The sequence below is a fragment of the Perognathus longimembris genome, chromosome 12 (assembly GCF_023159225.1).
Source record: "Perognathus longimembris pacificus isolate PPM17 chromosome 12, ASM2315922v1, whole genome shotgun sequence".
NCBI lineage: Eukaryota > Metazoa > Chordata > Mammalia > Rodentia > Heteromyidae > Perognathus > Perognathus longimembris.
In genome coordinates, this window is record NC_063172.1 from 1,010,985 (window position 1) to 1,031,181 (window position 20,197).

At 61.6% G+C, this 20,197-nt stretch overlaps 2 protein-coding genes across 2 annotated transcripts in view; one reads left to right on the forward strand and one right to left on the reverse strand.

The window, feature by feature from the left end:
* The window catches only part of Zc3h3 (zinc finger CCCH-type containing 3), a 79,820-nt gene that overhangs the window by 47,892 nt on the left and 11,731 nt on the right, over nucleotides 1-20,197 (forward strand). The window contains 5 exon segments of the mRNA XM_048358759.1: nucleotides 12,525-12,709; nucleotides 17,248-17,290; nucleotides 17,364-17,519; nucleotides 17,618-17,687; nucleotides 19,102-19,233. Coding sequence (XP_048214716.1) covers nucleotides 12,525-12,709; nucleotides 17,248-17,290; nucleotides 17,364-17,519; nucleotides 17,618-17,687; nucleotides 19,102-19,233 — 586 coding nt within the window.
* LOC125360997 lies at nucleotides 2,930-8,561 on the reverse strand. Its single transcript, XM_048359203.1, is given in 7 exon segments — nucleotides 2,930-3,251; nucleotides 3,253-3,755; nucleotides 4,302-4,424; nucleotides 5,059-5,153; nucleotides 5,766-5,877; nucleotides 8,176-8,326; nucleotides 8,521-8,561. Coding segments are annotated over 7 exon segments (1,347 nt in total).

Genomic DNA, 20,197 nt, shown 5'->3' on the forward strand with positions numbered 1-20,197 from the left:
CTGGAGGTCTTAGCACTCTGAGTGCCCCCATTCCTCATGGGGGCGGGGGATGAGGGGTGTGTTGTTGGAACTACTGGCCTGGTGTGCAGTCTAGATTGCAGCTTGAGAGACCCCTGCGTGGCAGGGCAGGTCCTGGGACCTGGGCCGGCCGGCCTGCAAGTAGGTCAGCAGGCTGGCCCTCCAGTTCACACAAAACCACCGCCGGTGCTGGCAGACCCAGACCCACCGCACTGCCGCTTTCCCCGAGTCAGCAGGGCGCGTGGCTGTCCATCCCTTCCCCAAAGAGGCACCCCCATGTAATTTGCGGTGGGATGTCTGTTGAGATTGCGTCCACTTCCCAAGTCAGCACTTAATTGGCAAGGCACTTGATTTAACAGCGTGGGAGCCTCCACCGGAAAAATGGCTGGAATAAATCTCTGCCTGACGCCAGAAAATAGATATAATCTCAGCATTAACTACATTAATAGTAGCAGGAGCCGAATTAAGAAAGCCATAAAGCATAGGCGGGGAGCGTAAGTTATGGCTGGCTCCACCCTCCACACTTAAGCTGAGGGGGGGGGCGGGCCTGCCTCCTGTGAGCGGAGCTGGGGCGGGGGCGGCCTGGCTCGCTGGCCCCGCTCCGCCCACAGGTGCCCCGGCCTGTGAGCCTCGAGGGAGCCGCCGGCTCTCCTCTCCCCGCTCCCTGTGCTGGTCATGGCTGAGCTCAGCCGGTTGGGCTCTGGCCACGGTGCCCGCAGGTGCTAGAATAGGCCTCTGTGTCATCAACCTGAGTGCCAGGACTGGGCTCTTCCAGGGGCCACTGATTCCAAACCCAGCACCGCCCTTCTCTGAGGTATGCAACTGAGAAGCATCTTGAGGGGCAACCCCGTCTGGATGCTGGTTGGGCAGCATGCTGGACAGCAGCTGGACTGGCCCTCAGCTCACTTCTCGGCGGTCTTCCCTGGGGGACGCACCTCTAGGTCTAGGACAGGGCCTAGGACAGGGCTGTTGCTGGTTGAGGGAGGCTGGTGGAGCGCTCCTTCCTGACCAGTCACTGCGGCCAGAAATAGAGACACTTGAGTAATTGCAGTGCGGCCCAGGCTCTGCTTCCGTTGGTTCATCATCTGTCAACAGGTCAACACTGCTTGTGTTTACTGTTTGTATTGGTTCTGACTCATCTGCTTCTCCCAGATTTGTAGGGTCCTTTAATGGTTTGGGGTGCTACTACCCTTGATCCTGTTCCTCTGTCTTAACTTTGCCTTTCACTTTGAGGATTAACTGGTGAAGTTCTTTTCTGTGCTGTAAAGTCTTGTGCATCAGTTGGTATAGAACAGCCTTCCCTGCCTAGTGGCCTGCTGACAGGCCCCCCTGCCCGGACCACTGACAGCACCCCACCTCCCCGGGGCCCTGCCAGGGCCTCATAAGAGCTGAAGCGTATAGCAGGCACGTTTAAATCCTTTTTCATTACTTGCTGTGAGTTGGATTGTATCCCACCAAAATTCACAAGCTAACGTCCTGGGCCTACGTGGCTCTGTCTTGAGAGTCTCTCGGTGGGGTGGGGTGGGCATGGATGCTCAGTGTTAGTGGATGATCTCCCCTGGCGATTGTCCTGTGGCCTTGGCCAGCTCTCCTGGGGCTTTCTCCTTGGAGCCACGATGTGGTGTATCACTGAGGTCTTAATTTGTATGCCCTGGTAAACATCTTTTCCAGCATTTGACATCTGCTCCATGCCTGTGCTCTTTTAATGTCTTGCGTTCCTCTCTTTGCCCACCTGCCCTTCCTTCATGCCTCCCTTCGATCCTTTCTTAATTTGCAGTGGCTTGTGCATGCGTGCTCTACCAGTGAGCTACGTTCCAACTCCAGGGCTGGCTTTTTAATGGTGTCTGATGATCAGTCTTGTCTTTTGTGAGCAGTGCTTTTTGTATCCTGTTTAAGAAACATTTAGCCAGGCTCCGGTGGTTCACACCTAGCCACTTAGGAGGCTGAGATCTGAGGACCACTGTTTGAAGCCAGTTTGGGCAGGAAAGTCTGTGGAGACTCTTATCTCAAACTACTCAGAAAAAGCTGGAAGTGGCACTGTGACTCAACTGGTAGAGTACTAGCCTTGAGCACAAAGAGGCTCAGGGACAGTACTCAGGACCTGAGTTCAAGCCCTGGGACCAGCAAAATAAAATACTTACCTACTCAAGTTTGTAGTTTCTTCCAGTAGCTTGGAATGGTAACATTTAAGCCTATAATCCTTCTTGAGTTAACCTTTTTTTCTGTTTGATCAACTGACTATATTGACAAGGTAGTGATTGCCTACATGTTGAAGAAAGCATACAAAATACAGAAGTTGGTTCCATCTCCTCCCTCTTCCCCCCACCTTGCCCACCCACCCCAGACACTCATCATTGTGATTTGGTCAGAACAGAGGTCAGAGCCAGAGGTCAGGGTGACCTAGGGTGAAGGGGTCAGGGGCAGTGGGGGGGGGGCGGGTTCAGGGGTCACAGGATGCTGCGGTTTCTCTCCCAGCTTTCAGTTGGGCAGGGAGGGGGCAGTAGCTGGATGACTGCCAGCTGTGCCGGTCCCTTCCCTGGTCCAGGGCCTGCCTACTGCCCTAGACCAAGACCCCTCCCAACAAGGTAAGGATGTGGGTGCCTTTGTGGAGTCTGCTTTCCTACCAGAGAGAAACAAGGGGGTAACCGCTCCAACCCCAAGCCCCACAGACAAGGCGGGCACAAGAGCACATCACATGGCTCCTGCCAGCAAGAGGAGAGGAGGTGAGCAGAAGAAAGGGGGAAGGGGGACGAGCACGAGATCATATAGATTACAAACGTGACTTAAGACTTAAAATTGAATGAGTATGTGTACAGAAAGGCGCAGGTGGAATATCTCCCTCCGGTCTACGATCAAAGTTAGCCAAGTCATGTCCGCCTCTCCTGCCTCCTGCTGTGGCCCGAGATGTCGTTCAGTGTGATTGGTTAGAATGGGTTCGGGCAGGTGATTGAGGCAGAGGAGTGGGGCAGCCATGGTGGGGGAGGGGGGCTCGGTTGCTGCAGCGCGGGCTCCTGCTGGCTGGGTTGGTCTCATGGAGGGCCACGCCTAGGTCAGGCTCGTTCTTGGGACGCTTCTTCTTCGCTGTTGGCGTGAAAGTCTCATTCACATCCATTGCTGGCTGGGGGAAGCCTCCCTGACCAGCAAACCTGTCGTCCGCATAGGCTTGTGCTTCCTGGGATTTCTCGGCGCTCTCGTTGGCCGGGTCTGCCTCGTTGCCTGTGGCTGCGGTGACCAGGGCTGGCCTGCCTCTGCAACTCCTGCACCCAGGTCTTGGGGGGGAAAGCGTCCGTGCAAAGGCATCTGTGTTGGGTGATGTCACGGCCACGATGGCAGCTGGGGCCCTGATAGCACATGGGGGCCGGGTGGTGACAGCGCCGCCGTCCAGCCGTGTCCCAGATCTCGACCTTGACTGATGTGTCGTCTAAGCAGACAGGCAGGGTGAGGAGGGCGGCTCCAAGCGGGCTCTCGTGGTACTCGTGGAATTGGCCCTTGACAAAACGGAGGACGAGGCTGGACTTGACTACCGCAGACACCCCTGGCAGGACTGGCTTAAACGGACAGATCTTGCTCCCAGCCGCTGGTCCCTGGGGTCGTGCCGTGCCCCCCGCCAGCCCCCTGTGGCCCGTTGCTCTACAGTGGTGCCAGTAAGTGTGGGGGCGGGTGCTGTACAAAGAGGCACTTAGTGGGGAGGGGCCTCCAGTGCAGCTCTGGGGCAGCAGCGTTACTTGGGGCCAAGGCTTGCACAAGACTCGGCTCTTTTCCCTCCCTCAGGGCACCCCCCCCACTGTCCCTGTGTGTGCGCGCGCGTGCACGTGTATGTGATGGTTCTGGGCTTGAACTCAGGGCCTGGGTCCTATCTTCACTTGAGCTACACTTCTATTTCAGGCTAACTGGAGATAAGAAACTCAGGGACTTCCCTGTCTGGGCTGGCTGTGAACCTGCATCCTCAGATCTTAGCCTCATGAGATAGGGTTACAGGTGTGAGCCACTGGCTCCAGACTTCATTTGTGGCCTGGGTTAAGGGTGGGTTCCAGTTTAGTTGTTTCCCAGAGGAGGTTAAGTTCATTGAGGAAAGGCCTCTTGCCCAGCTCGGGTGTAGACCATCAGCTGCTGCCTCAGCTGCAAGATGCCAGAACTGTTTCTAGCCTCCCCATCCTCGCTGGGGACCCGGGGACCCATTTGTCCATCTTAGTCCATCCTCCCAGCCCTGTTGCAAACCGCCGCAGGCGCCTTGCCCCGCTGTGGCCGGGAGCAAAGCAATGATGGAGACCGGACCGCGGAACCGGTTTGGGGGCACCAGGGGACCTGCGGCCTAATGCCAGCAACAGATCCAGAGGGTCCCGTGAAGAGGGCGTTTGTTCATTATCAAACAGGGGAGTACGTGCAGAGCGCAAGGTAGCAGTCTCCTAGAAGATAAGGGCACCCGAGTGGGGAGAACCGTCCTAGGACTCGTGTCTTCTGGCAAACAGGAGGGGAAGGAGAGCAGCAAACAATTTGGATAGGCCCCGCCTGGCCCCAGGGTGGATGGATCACACCTAGGGTGGAGACCACGGCCTTTGCAATCCTAAGCGCACGCTCAGCCTCGAGAGTCGGAGAACGGCGTCCCAGCTCTCTTTGGCAGCCTCATGGCTCCGCACTCGCGGTTCCCGCAGAGTCCACCGCCTGGCACACCGTCCCGCGCCATGCTGGAAGACCTGGCTTCGCGGCCGGCTGACAGGCAGGCAGGCTCTCGTTCCTTGGGGTTTTCTTGCTTGTCTTCCTCGTGTGTTCTACCTTGTGTTTTGCTGATGTCTCAGGAGGCTATTGACTTTAACGTGTACTGGTTTCATAACTGGCTATCTATTCCTCTAATTCCAGCGTGTTTTCGTTGAGCCCTGTCAGCTCCTTGGTGAGGTGCAGTCACCCGGGCTTGGCTGGGTTTGGCATGGTGAGATCACCACCCTTCTCCAGGGAGCCGGCTAGATCGTCTAGACAGCCCAGGAGGGGCCGCTGCGATCCTCCTTCGGGACACGGTGACCTGGGGGGGGGGTCCTGGCTGACCGCCTCCGGGCAGAGGGCTCCGGGCACCGTCCGGGTGCGGAGCCTCGAGGCCCGGCCAGGGCTGCGGGCCCGGCCTCTGCTGGGGGGGCTGAGCTCTGCACTCCAGAGAGAGGGAGGCCACCAAGGCCCAGCAACACTTGTTTTTTTGCAGCCAACATACAAAACACCAATAGCTTCAGCTGAAATGGATTTTTAAAAGTGTCATTTTATGGAGAATTTTACTTTCCATCTTGTTGTTTATTAGGCTCTTAAAGGGAAAGCTTGTAATGCATCCATTGATCGAAATACCAATTGAATAGATGTGAGCACATAAAATACATAAAATAGTCCTGGCCCCTCATAATGGAGCAGCAGCATTTGTAATGGAGGCGGCGTGATTAGTATCACCTACCACCTCCAGCTGGCTGGCGAGGGGCGCCCTGAATCATGGTCACTCGTTTCTGGGGATAGGCTGGGGATAGGCGGGGCTGGGTAGGGTCCCTTGGGTAGCAACAGCACCTAGAGGGGCCTCAGGTGATGCAGCGGAGCCCAGCTTTGTAGCCATGCTGGACTGCCCCCTGCCCCGCTGTTTGGCCCAGGGCTCGGGCCCCCTCCCGCTACCCACTGCAGCCCGCCCCAGCCACCCTGCCTCGCTTGCTGCAAGCCGGGGCTTCGCACAGGTCAGCGCTGGGCCTAGGCAGCCCTCTCCCTGTGCGCGGCGTCCTCACTGCAGCCCACGAGGGCAGGCCGTCCCCCGGTACCGGTGGAGCTAGGGGCTCCAGGATTCTTCTCAGGGTACCCCTCGATTTCCACTGGGGGTGTCAGCTCCCGCTCCGGCTGCTAGAGGTGTGTTGGTAAGCGAAGCAGTGGCCTGTCTCCACACACGTCCTGTGAGGCAGAGGCTGAGGGAGCGGAGCACAGCTGGAGAAGGGACAGGCCATGGTGCTGAGGCCAGGGCCCAAGCCGGGCCTGCTTGGAGCTCACGATATGGGGGCTTGGCTGCCGACAAGTCGCGTCACGTGGGTGGAGAAGGGTCCTCCCGGACCAGCGGCCACGGAATCAGGAGTGGGTGTCAGGTTTCAGCCAGGCAATTCAGAGGCAGACCGGGGTTCCTGGGGTCACATGCCTGCTTAGTCACCCCCTCCTCGTCAGTCCCCTGCAAGACTCCCTCCATCTAAGAGCCTCCGAGGGCTGCCACTCAGGGCTGCCAACAGGTGCCGAAGCCTCGGGGCCAGGCTAGTGCTGGGCGGCACTCGCTGGTCTCTTGCGTGCATACTCGTGTACCACATACGTGCAGGCTCCTGTGCACACCCCCCCCCCCCCCAGCTGAGCGGCTGGGCTGAGGTGGCTGGCGTTTCCGGTGGAAAGCCCCGCTAAGCAGTTTAGTGCCTGTCACGGCGGCTCCGCCTGACCTACTTGGGGATTCGCCGTGCAAGCTGCCTCTTCTGCTGACTGCGCACTCCACGCGCTCCCCTCCCCTCCCGCCTTCAAAACCATGCTCCATTTCCTGAAAAATGCTTCCCTGGTCGTTTTCTCCGCTCCCCAGCCAGGCTGCCCATCTCCTGCACTCTCACCACCTGACCCCACACACAGCCCCTCCCTAGGTAGCCAGCCATGTTGGGGTCACACCCAGGCCCCCTGCCCACGTGCCTTCTGACCCCGTCTCCCCCAGCCCCCTTTGTCCCCGGCCCCTGTCACCTGCGCCGTGCCGCTTTGCCTGAGCTCACGCCTGCCGAGTCCAAGTCCACCCATTCTTCTGTGTCCCGTCCCGTCCCCCCCAGCCTCCTGGTGGCCTCCCCTGGTCTCTGCCCTCCCATCCTGACAGGCCTTAGCACCCCCAGAGGATCATCTAAATGCCCTCCTCCCCACCCTGCCCCTGCTGCGCGCCCAGCACACATTCCCTGTGCCTCAGTTGGCAGAGCGGCCCACCTGGTAGGCACTGCAGTGCACCGGGCAGGTAGCGCCATCCTCCCGGGCCCTAGGCCGCGAGGGGCCCACCCTCCTCAGGAACTGGGGAAGCCTTCCCTCAAGACCTGCCTCAGCTTTGGCAGACAGTCGGGGCTCCTGGCGGCTAGGAGGGCCTCGCCTGGGGGGCTCCTTGAAACACAGTCCTCAGAGAGAGGGGACCCACTGCAGGCTGTGGGGAGGCTTGATCAGATGGGCAGCTTCAAACCAGTGGGCAGCCTGTGAGCGGGGATGCCAGGCCAGCCTGGGGAATCGCAGAGGTGAGCGGTGAGGCCCGCGCTGGAAGGGCAGCGGAGATCATCACAGGCAGGAGGAGAAGGTTCATAAGGAGGTTTAGTACTGGGGCCATAGCTCCCACGTATCCAGGTGGCAGCCTCTCTCTCTCTCTCTCTCTCTCTCTCTCTCTGGGGGCAAAGGGGAAGTAGGTAGGTCTTGATGGTGAGTAGGCGTGGCTCATTAGGTGTGGGTGGATCTGGGGCGAGTGGGAGGAGCTGAGGGCCTGAGGCTGGGGAAATGCTCACATGAGCCTGGCTCAGGTCAGAGCTCCAGTGCGAGCCGCCGAGGGTTCAGCCAGTGGGGAGAGGGCGAGTCCAGAGGGAAGACCCAGGGGGGGCCTGGGAGCTACGGGGAATCCACTGGGGACCCTCACCTTCCTCAGTTTACTTTCTAGGGTCCAGTTCATCTCTTCTGCTGCCCCCCGTGTGCAGAAAAGAAACAAACGTCAGATCTAAGCCCCACTTGGCTGTAACGCCCTCACCCCTTCCCTGTGGCTGAGGCCCCTGTCTCCTGTGCTTGCCTTTGTGTTCCTTCAGAGATGCTCTCACACCTGGAAAGTGTGGCACGTGATGCATTGGTTGTGACCTGGGCCTCCGGGTCTCAGCTGATGGCGCCCTTCAGGGTACCTGGCCCTTCACTAGCTGTGTCGGTAGGCATTGCCGCCCCTGCATGGGCCTGGCAAACTGGTCTGTAGGACAGGGGCATCTGTCTCTAGGGTCAGGTCAGTCCTGCTGGGCTCCATACACAGACACATCGAGGGGCTACAGGGGACTAGAGTCAAGGCTGTGGGAGAGCGGCTGCCCTGAGGGCTGTGCTCATGGGAGGGGCTGCGGGCGGGCGTGCTCACCGAAGGCTGCGGCCCTGTACTCACAGAGGGCTGCGGGCGGGCGTGCTCACCGAAGGCTGTGGCCCTGTACTCACAGAGGGCTGCGGGCGGCTGGCAGGAGGGCTGCGCTCACACTGGAGGAGGGCTGTGCTCACACTGGAGGAGGGCCACGCTCGCACTGGAGGAGGGCCGCGCTCACACTGGAGGAGGGCCGCGCTCACACTGGAGGAGGGCCGCGCTCACACTGGAGGAGGGCCGCGCTCACACTGGAGGAGGGCCGCGCTCACACTGGAGGAGGGCCGCGCTCACACTGGAGGAGGGCCGCGCTCACACTCGAGGAGGGCCGCGCTCACACTGGAGGAGGGCCGCGCTCACACTGGAGGAGGGCCGCGCTCACACTCGAGGGCTGCGCTCACTGGAGGAGGGCTGTGCTCCTGCAAGGGCTGTCCACCCGCATGCGGACGATCGCTGCCGCTCGAGGCCTTCTGTCGTGCTCAGACCCCTCCACAGTAGGGACATGAGACGGAGCTGCCTGAGCATCCCGCCCCGCCCCTGCCGACCTGGCCGGCCTCTGGCCTGGAAGTTTCTGTTGCTCTCGACGCAGTAGACTCATAGCTACATATCTATCTACCTATTTTTGTGGTGTGTGTGTCTTTCCCCCATCACCACTGCTTTTCATTTAAAATGTTATCTTCCCCACCCCTGCCTGTCCTCAGTGCCCCCCCAGGGGGAGAGGGGAGGCCCAGCCTCACCCTGGTGTAGTCAAGGTTATGGTGATAAATCCTGGGGCATTGTCACTTCTATTCGGAGTAAATTGGCTGGCCGCTTTCGGGCTGAAGGAAAGATAATTTGCTGTAGTATTTCAAATGGATTAGAAATGGATTTGAAGGGAAAGTTCATGCCTCCCATTACAAAGGCGAGCAAGAAGACTATCTTAAGGCACTGTTCCCTCCCTGGCCTTCATTATCCACGCTTAATACCTTTCCTATTTTCCAGCGTTAATGAAATTTCCTGGCGGCATGGGCCTGCCGGACGGATGGGAGAAGCCTTTAGATCTGCAGCTCCCATTGCAGAAAAGGAATTACAGAGCCGTGCCGTGAGGGCAGGCGCTTGCAGGGGCCTTGGCCCTGCTATTATCTCATTAATTTTATCCCCTCTTCTCTGTACAGTTCGCTTCCAAAGGCTGTCCTCTCCATTAGGGTAACAATTTACTGGAGTGCTGTGACACCCATGCAGCGGGGAGCTACAAGGCCCTGCTCGGCACCTCCTGCTGAGGGCCCTAGAGCTGCCAGCTGCCAGCTGGGCGAGCCCAAGCAGGCCCGTCCCTGGAGCCATTGTGCCAGAGGGTCTGACTGGGCCTCCCCAAGTTCTCATCCTCTACATCAGCACCCCAAGATGCTCCTTGTTGCCTAAAGGCCCTGAGCTCTGCAGGCATGTGCGGGCATGCGTGGTGTGTGTGTGTGTGTGTGTGTGTGTGTGTGTGGTCTGACAGCCAGCTGCTATACCTCCATCCTGTACGAGTGGATCTTCTAATGTTCCATAGCTGCTTCCAAAATCCAGGGGGTGGTCTGTAGGGGTAAAAGGAGGTGACAGATTGCTCTGTCACCACCTGATCTGATCATGCATGGCCATCTGAGAATGAATTGAAACACAAGTCATGCCTGCCAGCTCTGAAGTCCTATCTGAAAAGCAGGCCTTAGTAAGATGGTTTTGCCCATTGCAGATGGCTCACGCCTATAATCCTAGCTATTCAGGAGGCTAAGATCTGAGGATCATGGTTCAAAGCCAGCAAGGAAGGGAGGGAGGGAGGGAGGGAGGGATGAAAAGAAGGAAGGAAGGAAGGAAGGAAGGAAGGAAGGAAGGAAGGAAGGAAGGAAGGAAGACAGACGTGCACTGGGTGCCACTGGTGTTTCATACTGTAATCTTAGCTACTTAGAAGGCTGAGAGTGGTAGGATCATAGTTCAAGGCCAGTGTGGTCAGAAGTCTTAGAGACTTCATCTCAGAGAATAATGATATCATGTGTCTATAATTCTAGCTACCACAGGAAGCCTCGAATAGGTAGATTGCCATCCAGGCATGTTCTTGGGCAGGGAGCAAAAATAAGCAGTGCAAAAAGAACAGGGGATAGAGTGCCCGCCTAACAAATACAAGGCCCTGAGTTCAAACCCTAATAACACACACACACACACACACACCCCAAAACCAAAAAGCCCACACCTGGTGTCAGGAAATAGAGCCCTTAACAGCCTGAGTTCCTCTGGCACGAAGCCCAGATGCTGCCAGTCTTGTGGGAGGGGCCTCAGATTGGAGAGGCTGGGCAGTCCTGGCAGCCAGGCTGGCCAGCTCTGTGGCTGCCTCGTGTGGCTTAGGCTTGGCTTCACGTGTGTGGCTGCTCTCAAGAGCAGCGAGGGGGTAGACCTCACACCTCACTCCCCAGACACTGCAGGGGGTGGGGCTCAGTGAGGCACACTCGTGTGGGTGAGTCCTTGCAGGGTGGGACCCGGGAGATGAGCTTGGCGACCGTGCATACTGCCCCTCGGGCTGGTGGGTAAGCAGAAGTGGGCTGCTGGGAGAGGTGTTGGGAGGGCCGAGCCGGAGTGGATCCCAGGCTCAGCCCTGGATGGCGAGGGCCAGAATCTCTCTGTTAGGGTGGCCCGTGATCAGGGTGGTGCGTTCTCAGCGCCTCCTCCTCCCAGTGCTGCTGTGGTTCTGTCCCCACACTGGTGGACAGAGTCAGTTGTGCAGAAGGCAGCCAGGGGTCTGGCTCATTCCTACCTGGGGATTTGGAGTCAGGCTGAGTGTCCCAGAGTGATCGGGTTCTTGAGTGATGGCCTGCCTGCCTTCCGTGACAGCAGCCCCTGCACAGGTGCAATCGAAGAGCAAAGGCGGGAGCTCATTAGGCTGCGGAAACCCTGGGGTCCCAAGGTCTGCCAAGAGCTGGGGCGTCCAAGCCTGTCTGGTAGTGTGTGTGTGTGTGCGCGTGCGCGTGCGTGTGCGTGTGCGTGTGCGCGCGCGCGCGCTGGAGGTGGGGGAGCAGCCAGGCCGATCACCCCAGCCTGGACCCCTGGCAGGCCTCTTTCTCTTCAGATTGGTGTTTGTGAACTTGAATTTTAATTAAGGGAAACTGGGTTAAGTGCCTTCTGCGGCCTCCCCGCCGTGCTAGTACTTACAGCGCAGCTTTGGTCCCCAGAGCTCGGGCTCGCTTTGCTCACATTATCTCACTAATGCGCCCTCCAAGGCCACGGGCTGCCACGTCACCCCACCCTGCAGATGGGGAGACCGAGGCCCACAGGGGCGATCCTGCTGCGTGCCGGGACAGTGGTACAGAACAGGCTCCTCTGCCCGCACCCCTGCCCTGTCCAGCCAGGCAGGCAGGCCCCTGCCCGCGGTTGCTGGGCAACCCAGGGCCAGGAGACCCCTCCTTAGCCCCGCTGGCTAGCCGCGAGTCTCCTGTGGCTTCTGAGAGGATACTGTTTTGCTAACCTTGCTCCCCTTAGGAACTGGGGTTGTCAGGGTCGGGGGGCGGGGGGGGGGGGGAATCACACAGTGGAGGCCCCAGAAGGGAGAGGGCATAGCCCTGTACCAGTCTGGGTCAGCTGCCCTCACCTCCCACTGGAGCGGTTTGGCTACCCTTGCTGGCAGTGGGGGAGTGTACAAAGTATGGTCAGCAAAGGCTGAGTTAATGTGGGATTAAGCTCAGTTTGCATCTGAAGGGCTGGGCTCACTTGATCACTGGGTGCTGAGCACCTCCCCAGGGACCCCCTGCTGGGGCCGCAGTTGGGCACAGGGCAATGACACAGGCCTTTTCTTTTGAGTGCTGGTATCATCTGGTCCCTCCCTAGCTAGTCATGCATTTGGGGTGCCTAAGAAGAGGGAAGGAGGGCAGGGAGCCCTAAGGGAGACGCTGGGGCTCAGGGTTCCCTTGGCCAAGTCTGCTTTCCTGGCCACTAACCCTACAGCCACCTCAGGCCTCCTGGGCCCGTGGACTTGAGTCAGCCCCAGCACTTCCCAGCGGCCCAGCAGCAGAACTGCACCTCAGTTAATATGGACCGAGGGAGGGGCAGGACGCGTGTCGGCCCGTGTAATTGCTGTCCTGAGGCCGGGTGACTTGTCCACAGCGGCACGGGGAGAGATGCCAGAGCCCCGCACCGCATCTGGACAGCCACCCCCTGAGCGAGCTGCCGCAGGCGGTGCGTGAGAGGGGAGCCAACCCTGCTCCCTGACCACTGGAGGGCTCCTGGGTTCCTCACCCGAGTCAGCAGTGTCACAGAACTGTCCCTGCCAGGGGGAGGGGACCGAGGTCTCCCAGCAGTGGGGCTGACGGCAGGCGCTCCACGCTGGGCCCTACCCCTGCCTCTGGGCCCCCAGGCTCTAGCCTGCCCCCATCCACAGCTGACGGGCATTTTGCTGTGTCTGCAGGTCCTTGGTGCTCAATCGCCTGCGCCCAGCCAACAGCGGCGGTGGGAAACTACCCTGTGGCTCCCCTCGGTGGCGGAGCAAAGGCTACCGCTGCATCGGAGGGGTCCTCTACAAGGTGTCAGCCAACAAGCTCTCCAAGACCTCCAGCCGGCCGGGAGACAGCAGCCGGAGTCTCCTCCGCACAGGTGAGGCCAGGGCGCTGGGGCGGGCGCGGCGCGCGGTGCCCGCAGTGCGGCACAGCTTCTGCGTGCCTGGGCTTGGGGCTCTTCCAAGTGAGAGCTCTCCAGGGCCGTGCTCCAGCCTGGGAGTTCCCTTCACTGCCAGTCAGGCTCCGCGCCCCAAGGGGCCGGGAGGTCCCCTGGGAAGGACGCAGCAGCCCCGCCTCTCGCCTCCCTTGGCGGCGCAGGGTCTGTGTCTGCTCCTGGACAGAGGGCGAGCCCGGTACGGTAGACACGCCCGGCCGAGCGGACACCTGGGGCCGCGCCGCCCTAATCGCGTTGGCCACGCCTCATCGGCTGCGTCTGGAGGCAGCCTGCGCCACGGCCACCACGAGCTCCTGAGCCGGGAGACAGGCTGAGGAGAAGGGAGGGCGGTGCGTGTGCGTATTCTACAGATTAACTAGAAAAACATTCGGGTTTCCGTCCCATTTTATCCTTTTTCTCGTCCATCAAAAAAAAAGGGCGTGAGCTCGCTGGTTATTGTGGGGTCACAGAGGCCCAGCCGCACCCAACAGCCCACCCACCGCCAGAGGAGCTGGAGGAAGATGAGGTCACAGCGGCGGGGCGGGGGGCGGGGTACCCAGGTGTGGTCAGGGTCTGGAGGACACCCCTCCCTGGAAACCAGCCCCTCCACATCCTGCCTGGCCGTGTTCCTGGGCCTCTGCAGGGCCAGCAGTTCCTAGCCAGTGCTTTCTAGGCGGGATGCACTGAAACACGGTGTCTGAGCAAAGCCTGGAACGTTCCCTGGAGAACCCGGGCCCCCTGATTCCCTGTCCACACCCCTGTGAGCTCCGGGTAGTGGCCATGCCCCGCCCCCCACGCTGAGGACTCAGCGGCTGGTGCCTTGGGGTGGGACACGGGCTCTCCTCGCCCTACGGGGCTCCCTCTGGTCACTTGACAGCAGAGCCGCGCCCACAGGAAGGGACCACCACCCTCACGTGGCCGTGCGGCTCATGCCGGTGCAACCTCAGCCAGCGCTGGGCTCCTATTCCACCCGTGTGTGCCTGGGTCCTGGGGCCCGCAGGCGCTGGCCTGGGCTCGGTGGGACTGGGGTGGGGCTCCCCCGTATCTGCCACCTCTGTTCCTCCCTCTCGTGTCCAGGAGAGCCGGCAGCGAGAGGCACAGGCATTGGTGGGACAGGTGCCTCCTTGCACACCGGGTGTCCTCCGCTGGTAAGCGGCTGGTCTGAGCCCCAGGAAGGAGCTGCAGAGCGCAGGACAGGGACAAGCTTGTCGCTCCTGAGAAGCTCCTGGGGTCCTGGGGTCAGCTGCTCGTCCCACAGGGCCGCTGTGCCATGCCACAGACGGTCCATCCTAGCCGCCCTGCTCCCTGGCCCCCACCTCTCCTCCACCTGTCCACACCCTGCCTGACAGCCACTCAGGCTGCCCTCAGCCATGGGAGTCTCAAGGCCTCCTTGCCACAGCTTCCCCACCTAGGGCAACATGGGCTGCCCCACACAGGGCTCCATCCGCCTCTGTCCTGCCGGCCAGCTTTGGGGACTGTGGGTGCATCCCGGGCCTTGGCCTTCCCTTCCACAGGGGGGAGATGTGGGGCACCTGAGCAGAGGCAGAGCTGGCAAAAGGAGGTGGGAGGTAGCTGAGAAGCTCTGCTTCCTGGATACCACCTACTGGTTCCGGCCCCCCCCCCCCCCCCCCGTGGCCCCCACACACCAAGAGGGAAGTGGACAGCTCCCAGGGGGCTGTAGCCGCCGGGACCACTTTGATGAATCATAATTTAAAAACTTCCTCCCCTGGTGTCAGTGAAACTGACTTCAGCAAGAAAGGGTTCCCCCACTCCCGAAAGATGGGGCTCTGCCTCTCCTGGCTGCCCTCTGAGCCCAGGAGAACAGTTAGCATCTGCCCTGTTCTCCCCCCAGCCCCGCTCCCTGAGGCCCCGGACCCTGGGACTCCATGCTTTGGCCTGGGCGGGGCCTGGTCCTCAGCTGGCTGACCTGGCTCCCCCCATGCCGCAGAGCAGCCCCCCACATTCGTGCCCTACCCCCGGTGGTCGTCGGCTGTACCGCCAGAGCTCCATCCCTGCTGCCTCTCGCCCAGCTCTGCCATTCCTGGGCCTCTCACCCGCATGCCCCGGCAGGGCGTGGCGGGCGCCCAGATGGGCCGTCCAGGGAACAGGCCAGCCGGGTCAGCTCCGCAGGGCGGGGCTGCATCCCAGAGAGCCAGGCACTGCCACCCAGTGGGCTCCGACCTGTGGGCGGAGCTGGGCACCCAGCGGCCCCCTGGAAGGACTGGAGGGCAGGGAGCAGGGAACAGCTGGATGCCACCCAGGGACCGGGCGGCGGGAGCCGGCATCTATTCTGGGCCACGGGAGTGCTGGCGCTGAGGTTGGGCTGTTGAGTTGAACTCTTTGCACCTTCAGTTCCTCTTTTCAAGCCAGCTACTTTATGTGCATTTTTAACACTGCAAAGCATTTGGGAAGGTGCCCTCCCCCCTTCTTGTCAAACTCCCACCGCGAGCCCCCTGCTGTCAGTTTTTCTAAAGCAGAAAGTGGGAGGAGGCGAGGAGGGCATGAAGCCCACGTGCCCCTCGCCAGGAGCAGATGGCGCCAGTGCCGCCGCAGCCAGGGCTCCCGGACAGGCTCTCGTGTTGCCTGTCCCGTGCTTCCGAGGCTGGCAGGTGCAAGGGCGCGTCTGCCACCTGCACAGGCCCTCGCCGCCGCCCTCCGGACAGGTGTTCCCAGCCGCGAGCAGAGGCCGCTCCCACCTCCCTCCCGGACGCCCCTCCCTCCGGCCTCTGTGCGCCCCCCCCGCCCCCACGCATGCCCCGCGGCCTTGCAGCGGAGGCCCTCCTTCGTGCTCGGGGTCCAGCCGCCCCGTCGCAGCCACTGGGACCCTGCGGCTCTGAAGCGCAGTGCCATCCTCCCGCCCTGCTCAGGCCCCGAAGCCCCATGGAGTCCACACAGCAGACAGGCTCTTCCCCCGCGTTGATACGGTGCTAAGAGGACCGCGCCCCCCTGCCCCCTTCCTCCGCCCAGAGGCCGTGGGGGAGTGGGGGAGCTCCCCAGGTGAAGCAGCCCCTGGGCACGTGGGGGGAGGGCCTGGGGGCGTGGGGGAGCTCCCCAGGTGAAGCAGCCCCTGGGCACGTGGGGGGAGGGCTGGGGAGAAGAGGCCACACAGGATGAAGAGGGGGCGGTCGCGGAGGCCTGAGTGTGAACAAGGGGTGTTGCTATAGCGGCCCCTCAAACCTACATCAGAGCTCAGGTGGAGGAGCAGGGCTGGGCTGCACTTTAGAACATCCCTTTTCTAAAGCTGGATGGCTTCGTCATCACCCCAGCGCCTCAGGATTTCTGAGTGATGTCATTTCTGCCTCTTAGTGCCATATCTGTTTCAGCAGCTGCCCCGTAGGAAATTGGATCTGGCCTGGAGGGGTCATGTGCATATTTGAGGAACCTGGGAAAGCCATCTCGAGCAGGCTCTGCCAGGCCTGCCTGTGTCCCTGGGGCTGGACTGCCTTTAAAAGGCATGCCTGGGGCTGGAAGTGTGGCCTAGTGGTAGAGCGCTCGCCTCATATATGTGAGGCCCTGAGTTTGATTCCTCAGCACCACAGATAGAGAAAAAGCCAGAAGGGGCGCTGTGGCTCACGTGGCAGAGTGCTAGCCTTGAGCAGAAGGAAGCCAGGGACAGTGCTCAGGCCCTGAACCAGCCTAGTCAGAAAAGCCCAGTGGAGACTCCATCTCCAATTAACCAGCAAAAAGCTAGACTGGAGGCATGGCTGCAAACAAGGAAGCCTACCAAGATGTAAGGCCTCCAGTTCAAACCCAAGAATTAGGGGAAGAACAAAAACAGGCAGGCTGCGCGAGGAGCCCCGAGCGTGGCTGTGCTCTGCACCCCCTCTCTGGTCTCCTGCCTGGGAGGGCAGCTTCGGGACTTCAGAGCGCCCTGGCCGCGGCCTGAGTGCCGGCCAGAGAGAGCCCCAGCCCAGCTCCACTCGTCCTGTGGTCATTTTTTCAAGTTTTTCGTGTTCTGGTCCTTTTTTCTTTTTTGAACTTGCACCGCTGCCTTCTGGGTAGCCGGGATTAGGCAGGGCTTCCGTATTTGGCTGTTTTACAGTCCTTCAAAAATGTAAAAACGGTTCCTCCTGCCCTGCCAGGCCACGCGTGGCCCGTGTTCTCCCTCTGGGCCTCTGCTGAGTCACTTGGCGTCTCTGGTGGCATGGTGACTTCCTAGGTGGCCAGAGCCTGGAGATGGGACCTGCGGGCCGTCACTGCTTCCGGCTGAAGCCTTGTTCCATGAGCCACCTGGCTGCGGGGGGGGGGGGGAGTGGGCAGGAAACGGGGGAGGTGCCAGTCAGCACCAAGTGGGGCCTTGGGGACCTGCAGGCCACTGCAGCCCAGCCCCCTGCTGGAGACCACCTGGTACGCGGGCTCTGCAGACGCCATGAGCCTGGCCTAACAGGAGGCCCGGGCTGAATGCTGGGGACCACCAGGGCCTTGGGGGCAGGGCGGGGGCTGGGAGCGGGCCGGGGCCTGATGCCGCTCTCCCGCCACAGGCCGAGGAGAGGCTGCCAGCAGCTGCGGTCGTTCCCTGGCCAGGTGAGTCCCCGGAGGTGGGCGGGGAGGGGCTCCCGGCTCGTCCCCAGGCCCACAAACCTCTCCCTGCGCACAGCCGCGCCGTGCAGCGCAGCCTGGCCATCATCCGGCAGGCGAAGCAGAAGAAGAAGAAGAGAGAGTACTGCATGTACTACAACCGCTTCGGCAGGTGCAACCGTGGAGAGCTCTGCCCCTACATCCACGACCCAGAGAAGGTGGCCGTGTGTACCAGGTACCTCCCCGCCCAGCTCCCGGCCCCCGGCAGCGTGGGGGTCCTGGTGGGCCCTCCCCCTCCCCGGCCCTCCTCAAGCCCTGTGCCCTGTGCTGCAGGTTTCTCCGCGGCACCTGCAAGAAGACGGACGGGACCTGCCCCTTCTCCCACCATGTATCCAAGGAGAAGGTGAGGTTGCCTCCCTGGGCCCCACCCCAGGTCCCCACGGGGAGCCGGTGGCCCCGGGGCTCCTTCCTCCCCCTTGTGGAGGCTGTGCCCTGCCGGCCTCGGGTGCTCACACAGGGCCATCTCCCTGCCCCGGGCCCTCCAGAGCGGCCAGGCTCCTCTCCACGCCCACCACCGACGCGGAGGTGGCCCCAGGGGCGAGGCCTCCCCTGCCTCTGTGGGCTCGCAGGACGCCAAGGGCCTCCCTGGGTAGCTGGGGGTCCGGGAGAAGACGGGGGGCGGGGCATTCCAGGCCCGGTGCCCAGGAGGGCCGCCGCCCCCAGGGGCTGAGCGAGCCCTGGGCAGGCCGAGGCCACGTGGAGCCTGGGCCAGACAGGCCGCCGCGCCCCGCGCCCCAGGCCCACCCACGGGCCCCGGAGAAGCCCGCCAGGACTCCGGGAAGGGCAGGGCTCCGCGTGAGGAGCCACGGGCGAGGCCCGCTGCTGCTCCGACAGCTTTTCCCCTTGAGGAGCTCGGAGAGAATCAGCATTTTTCTCCCTAATCGAGCTTCGAAACTCTGTCGTGAGCAATTTGGAAATTCACGTCGAGTTTCGGGTTCATTAAGCGCCGGCTCCAAAGCAGGCACGCGCTCCAAGCTGTCTAATGTGGGCCGCACCAGCGCCCTGAGTTAATGTTATTGTTATTTGTGTGGACGTGGTGGGGTGCAAACAAGGTTAATTGAAATGAGAACGCAGTTTCCTCCTGGTAACGGCCCCGCACTGACAGCCAGGAGGAGCGCCGTTTGGTGCAAGAGTTGGCTTTATTATCCCTTTTTATTAGAGCTAATTTGGGCTCTATATCAAAAACCACATTAAGGGAATTGTCTACAGCCGTACCACCACCAGCCCCATTCGGGGCCCCAGCCCTTCTTCCCTCTGCGGCTGCAGTTAAAAGACAATTAAACATAAACTCTTGCTCAGTAAATCACCCTTTGTTTCTTTGATTTCTCCCTCCTTCCCTCTCAGCTCCAGGGCTACTGCCCTGCTCTTCCTGCTCTTACCTCCTCCCCCCACCTCTCTGTTGTGGGGGCTGGACTGGGGAGGCCCCTCAAACCCTGGTGTGTTCTCGAGTGTGAGCAGCTCTCGGGAATCGCAGGGTGAAGAGAGTGACCACCCAGGGTTCCGACTCGGGACGCGGTGGGAAGGGACCCCCGCGGAGGCCTGTGGGGTCCCTGTGGTGAGGAGTGGTGACCTGGAAAGTTCACCGAGACCCGCCCGTCCCCGGACAGCCCCAGGTGCTGCCGATGCCTACAACTGGGCGCCCGAGTCCCAGCCTCCCACCACTGAGATCCCAGGCCTGCTCCACCACCCCCAGCTAGCCTAGCGGGCGCACCTACCCGTGGAGCAGGCCTGTGCTCACTCCCCGCCCGCCCCAACAGATGCCCGTGTGCTCCTACTTCCTGAAGGGGATCTGCAACAACAGCAACTGCCCCTACAGCCACGTGTACGTGTCCCGCAAGGCCGAGGTCTGTAAGGACTTCCTCAAAGGCTACTGCCCGCTGGGCACCAAGGTGAGCGGCCTCAGGTGGATGCCCTCAGCACCCCCGTTTGCCCCTGGGGCCCCTTGCGGCCTGGCGCCTGGAGACTGGGTCCTGCTGCCGCCCGCCCGAGGGGCTGAGAGGGCAGTGTCCCGCTCCAGGCAGGTGAGAGCGTCCGCCCGGCGGCGCGGGCGGCTAGGGCCCCCTGCTGGGCTGGGCTGAAACTGCCCCCACTGGGCAAGCTCTCTTTCCCCGTGAGCTCCGCCCTCCCCACCCACTGTGGGGTCCACCAAGGGGGTTCTGCAGGCCTGGCCCAACAGGACCCCCTTCCCTCCCACACCTGTGGGCTCTGGTAGGGTGGGGCTGAGCCTGATCTGCGGCCTTGGGCGGCTCAGCCCGTGTGGGGCCTGATGCCACGTGATCTGCAGACTGGAAAGTAAAGTCCAGGCAACAGATGGGGGGCGGGGGGTGGAGGGCCAACCCTCCCCAGATAGCCCCTCGGCTCAGGTGGCAGGCAGCCCAGCCGCTGCTTCCCACCGCAGAGCCACAGAAGCACCGTCCCGCCCGCCGAGGCAGAGCCCTCTGCAGTGGGTGGAGCCTCGCCCCCCCGCGCCCCTCCCCCCCCCTCCCCCCGCGCCCTGACCACCCACCAGGGCGGCCTGACATCCCCTTCCAGCCCTGCCGCCCCGGCAGCGGGGGCTGGCGCAGCTGCTCCCAGGCCGGCGGGCTGCTCACCTTGAGGCGCCCCGAGCCCGGCAGGGCGGCTCTCACAGGTTGGGGGAGCCTGGCTGGGCGGCCCCCCGGGGAGAGCAGCACCCCGCCGGGGCTACAGCCGATTGTTGTGGAGTACTCCAACTTAAATGAAAATATCAAAGCGATATTTAAGCGGTGCTTCTCTTGGAGAGGAAGTGCTTACTGCGTCCCTTTCCGCGCGCGCGCGCGGTGTCAGCGGCGTCGCTGGCGCATGATGGATGGCAGCTTGTAATTATAGATGGGA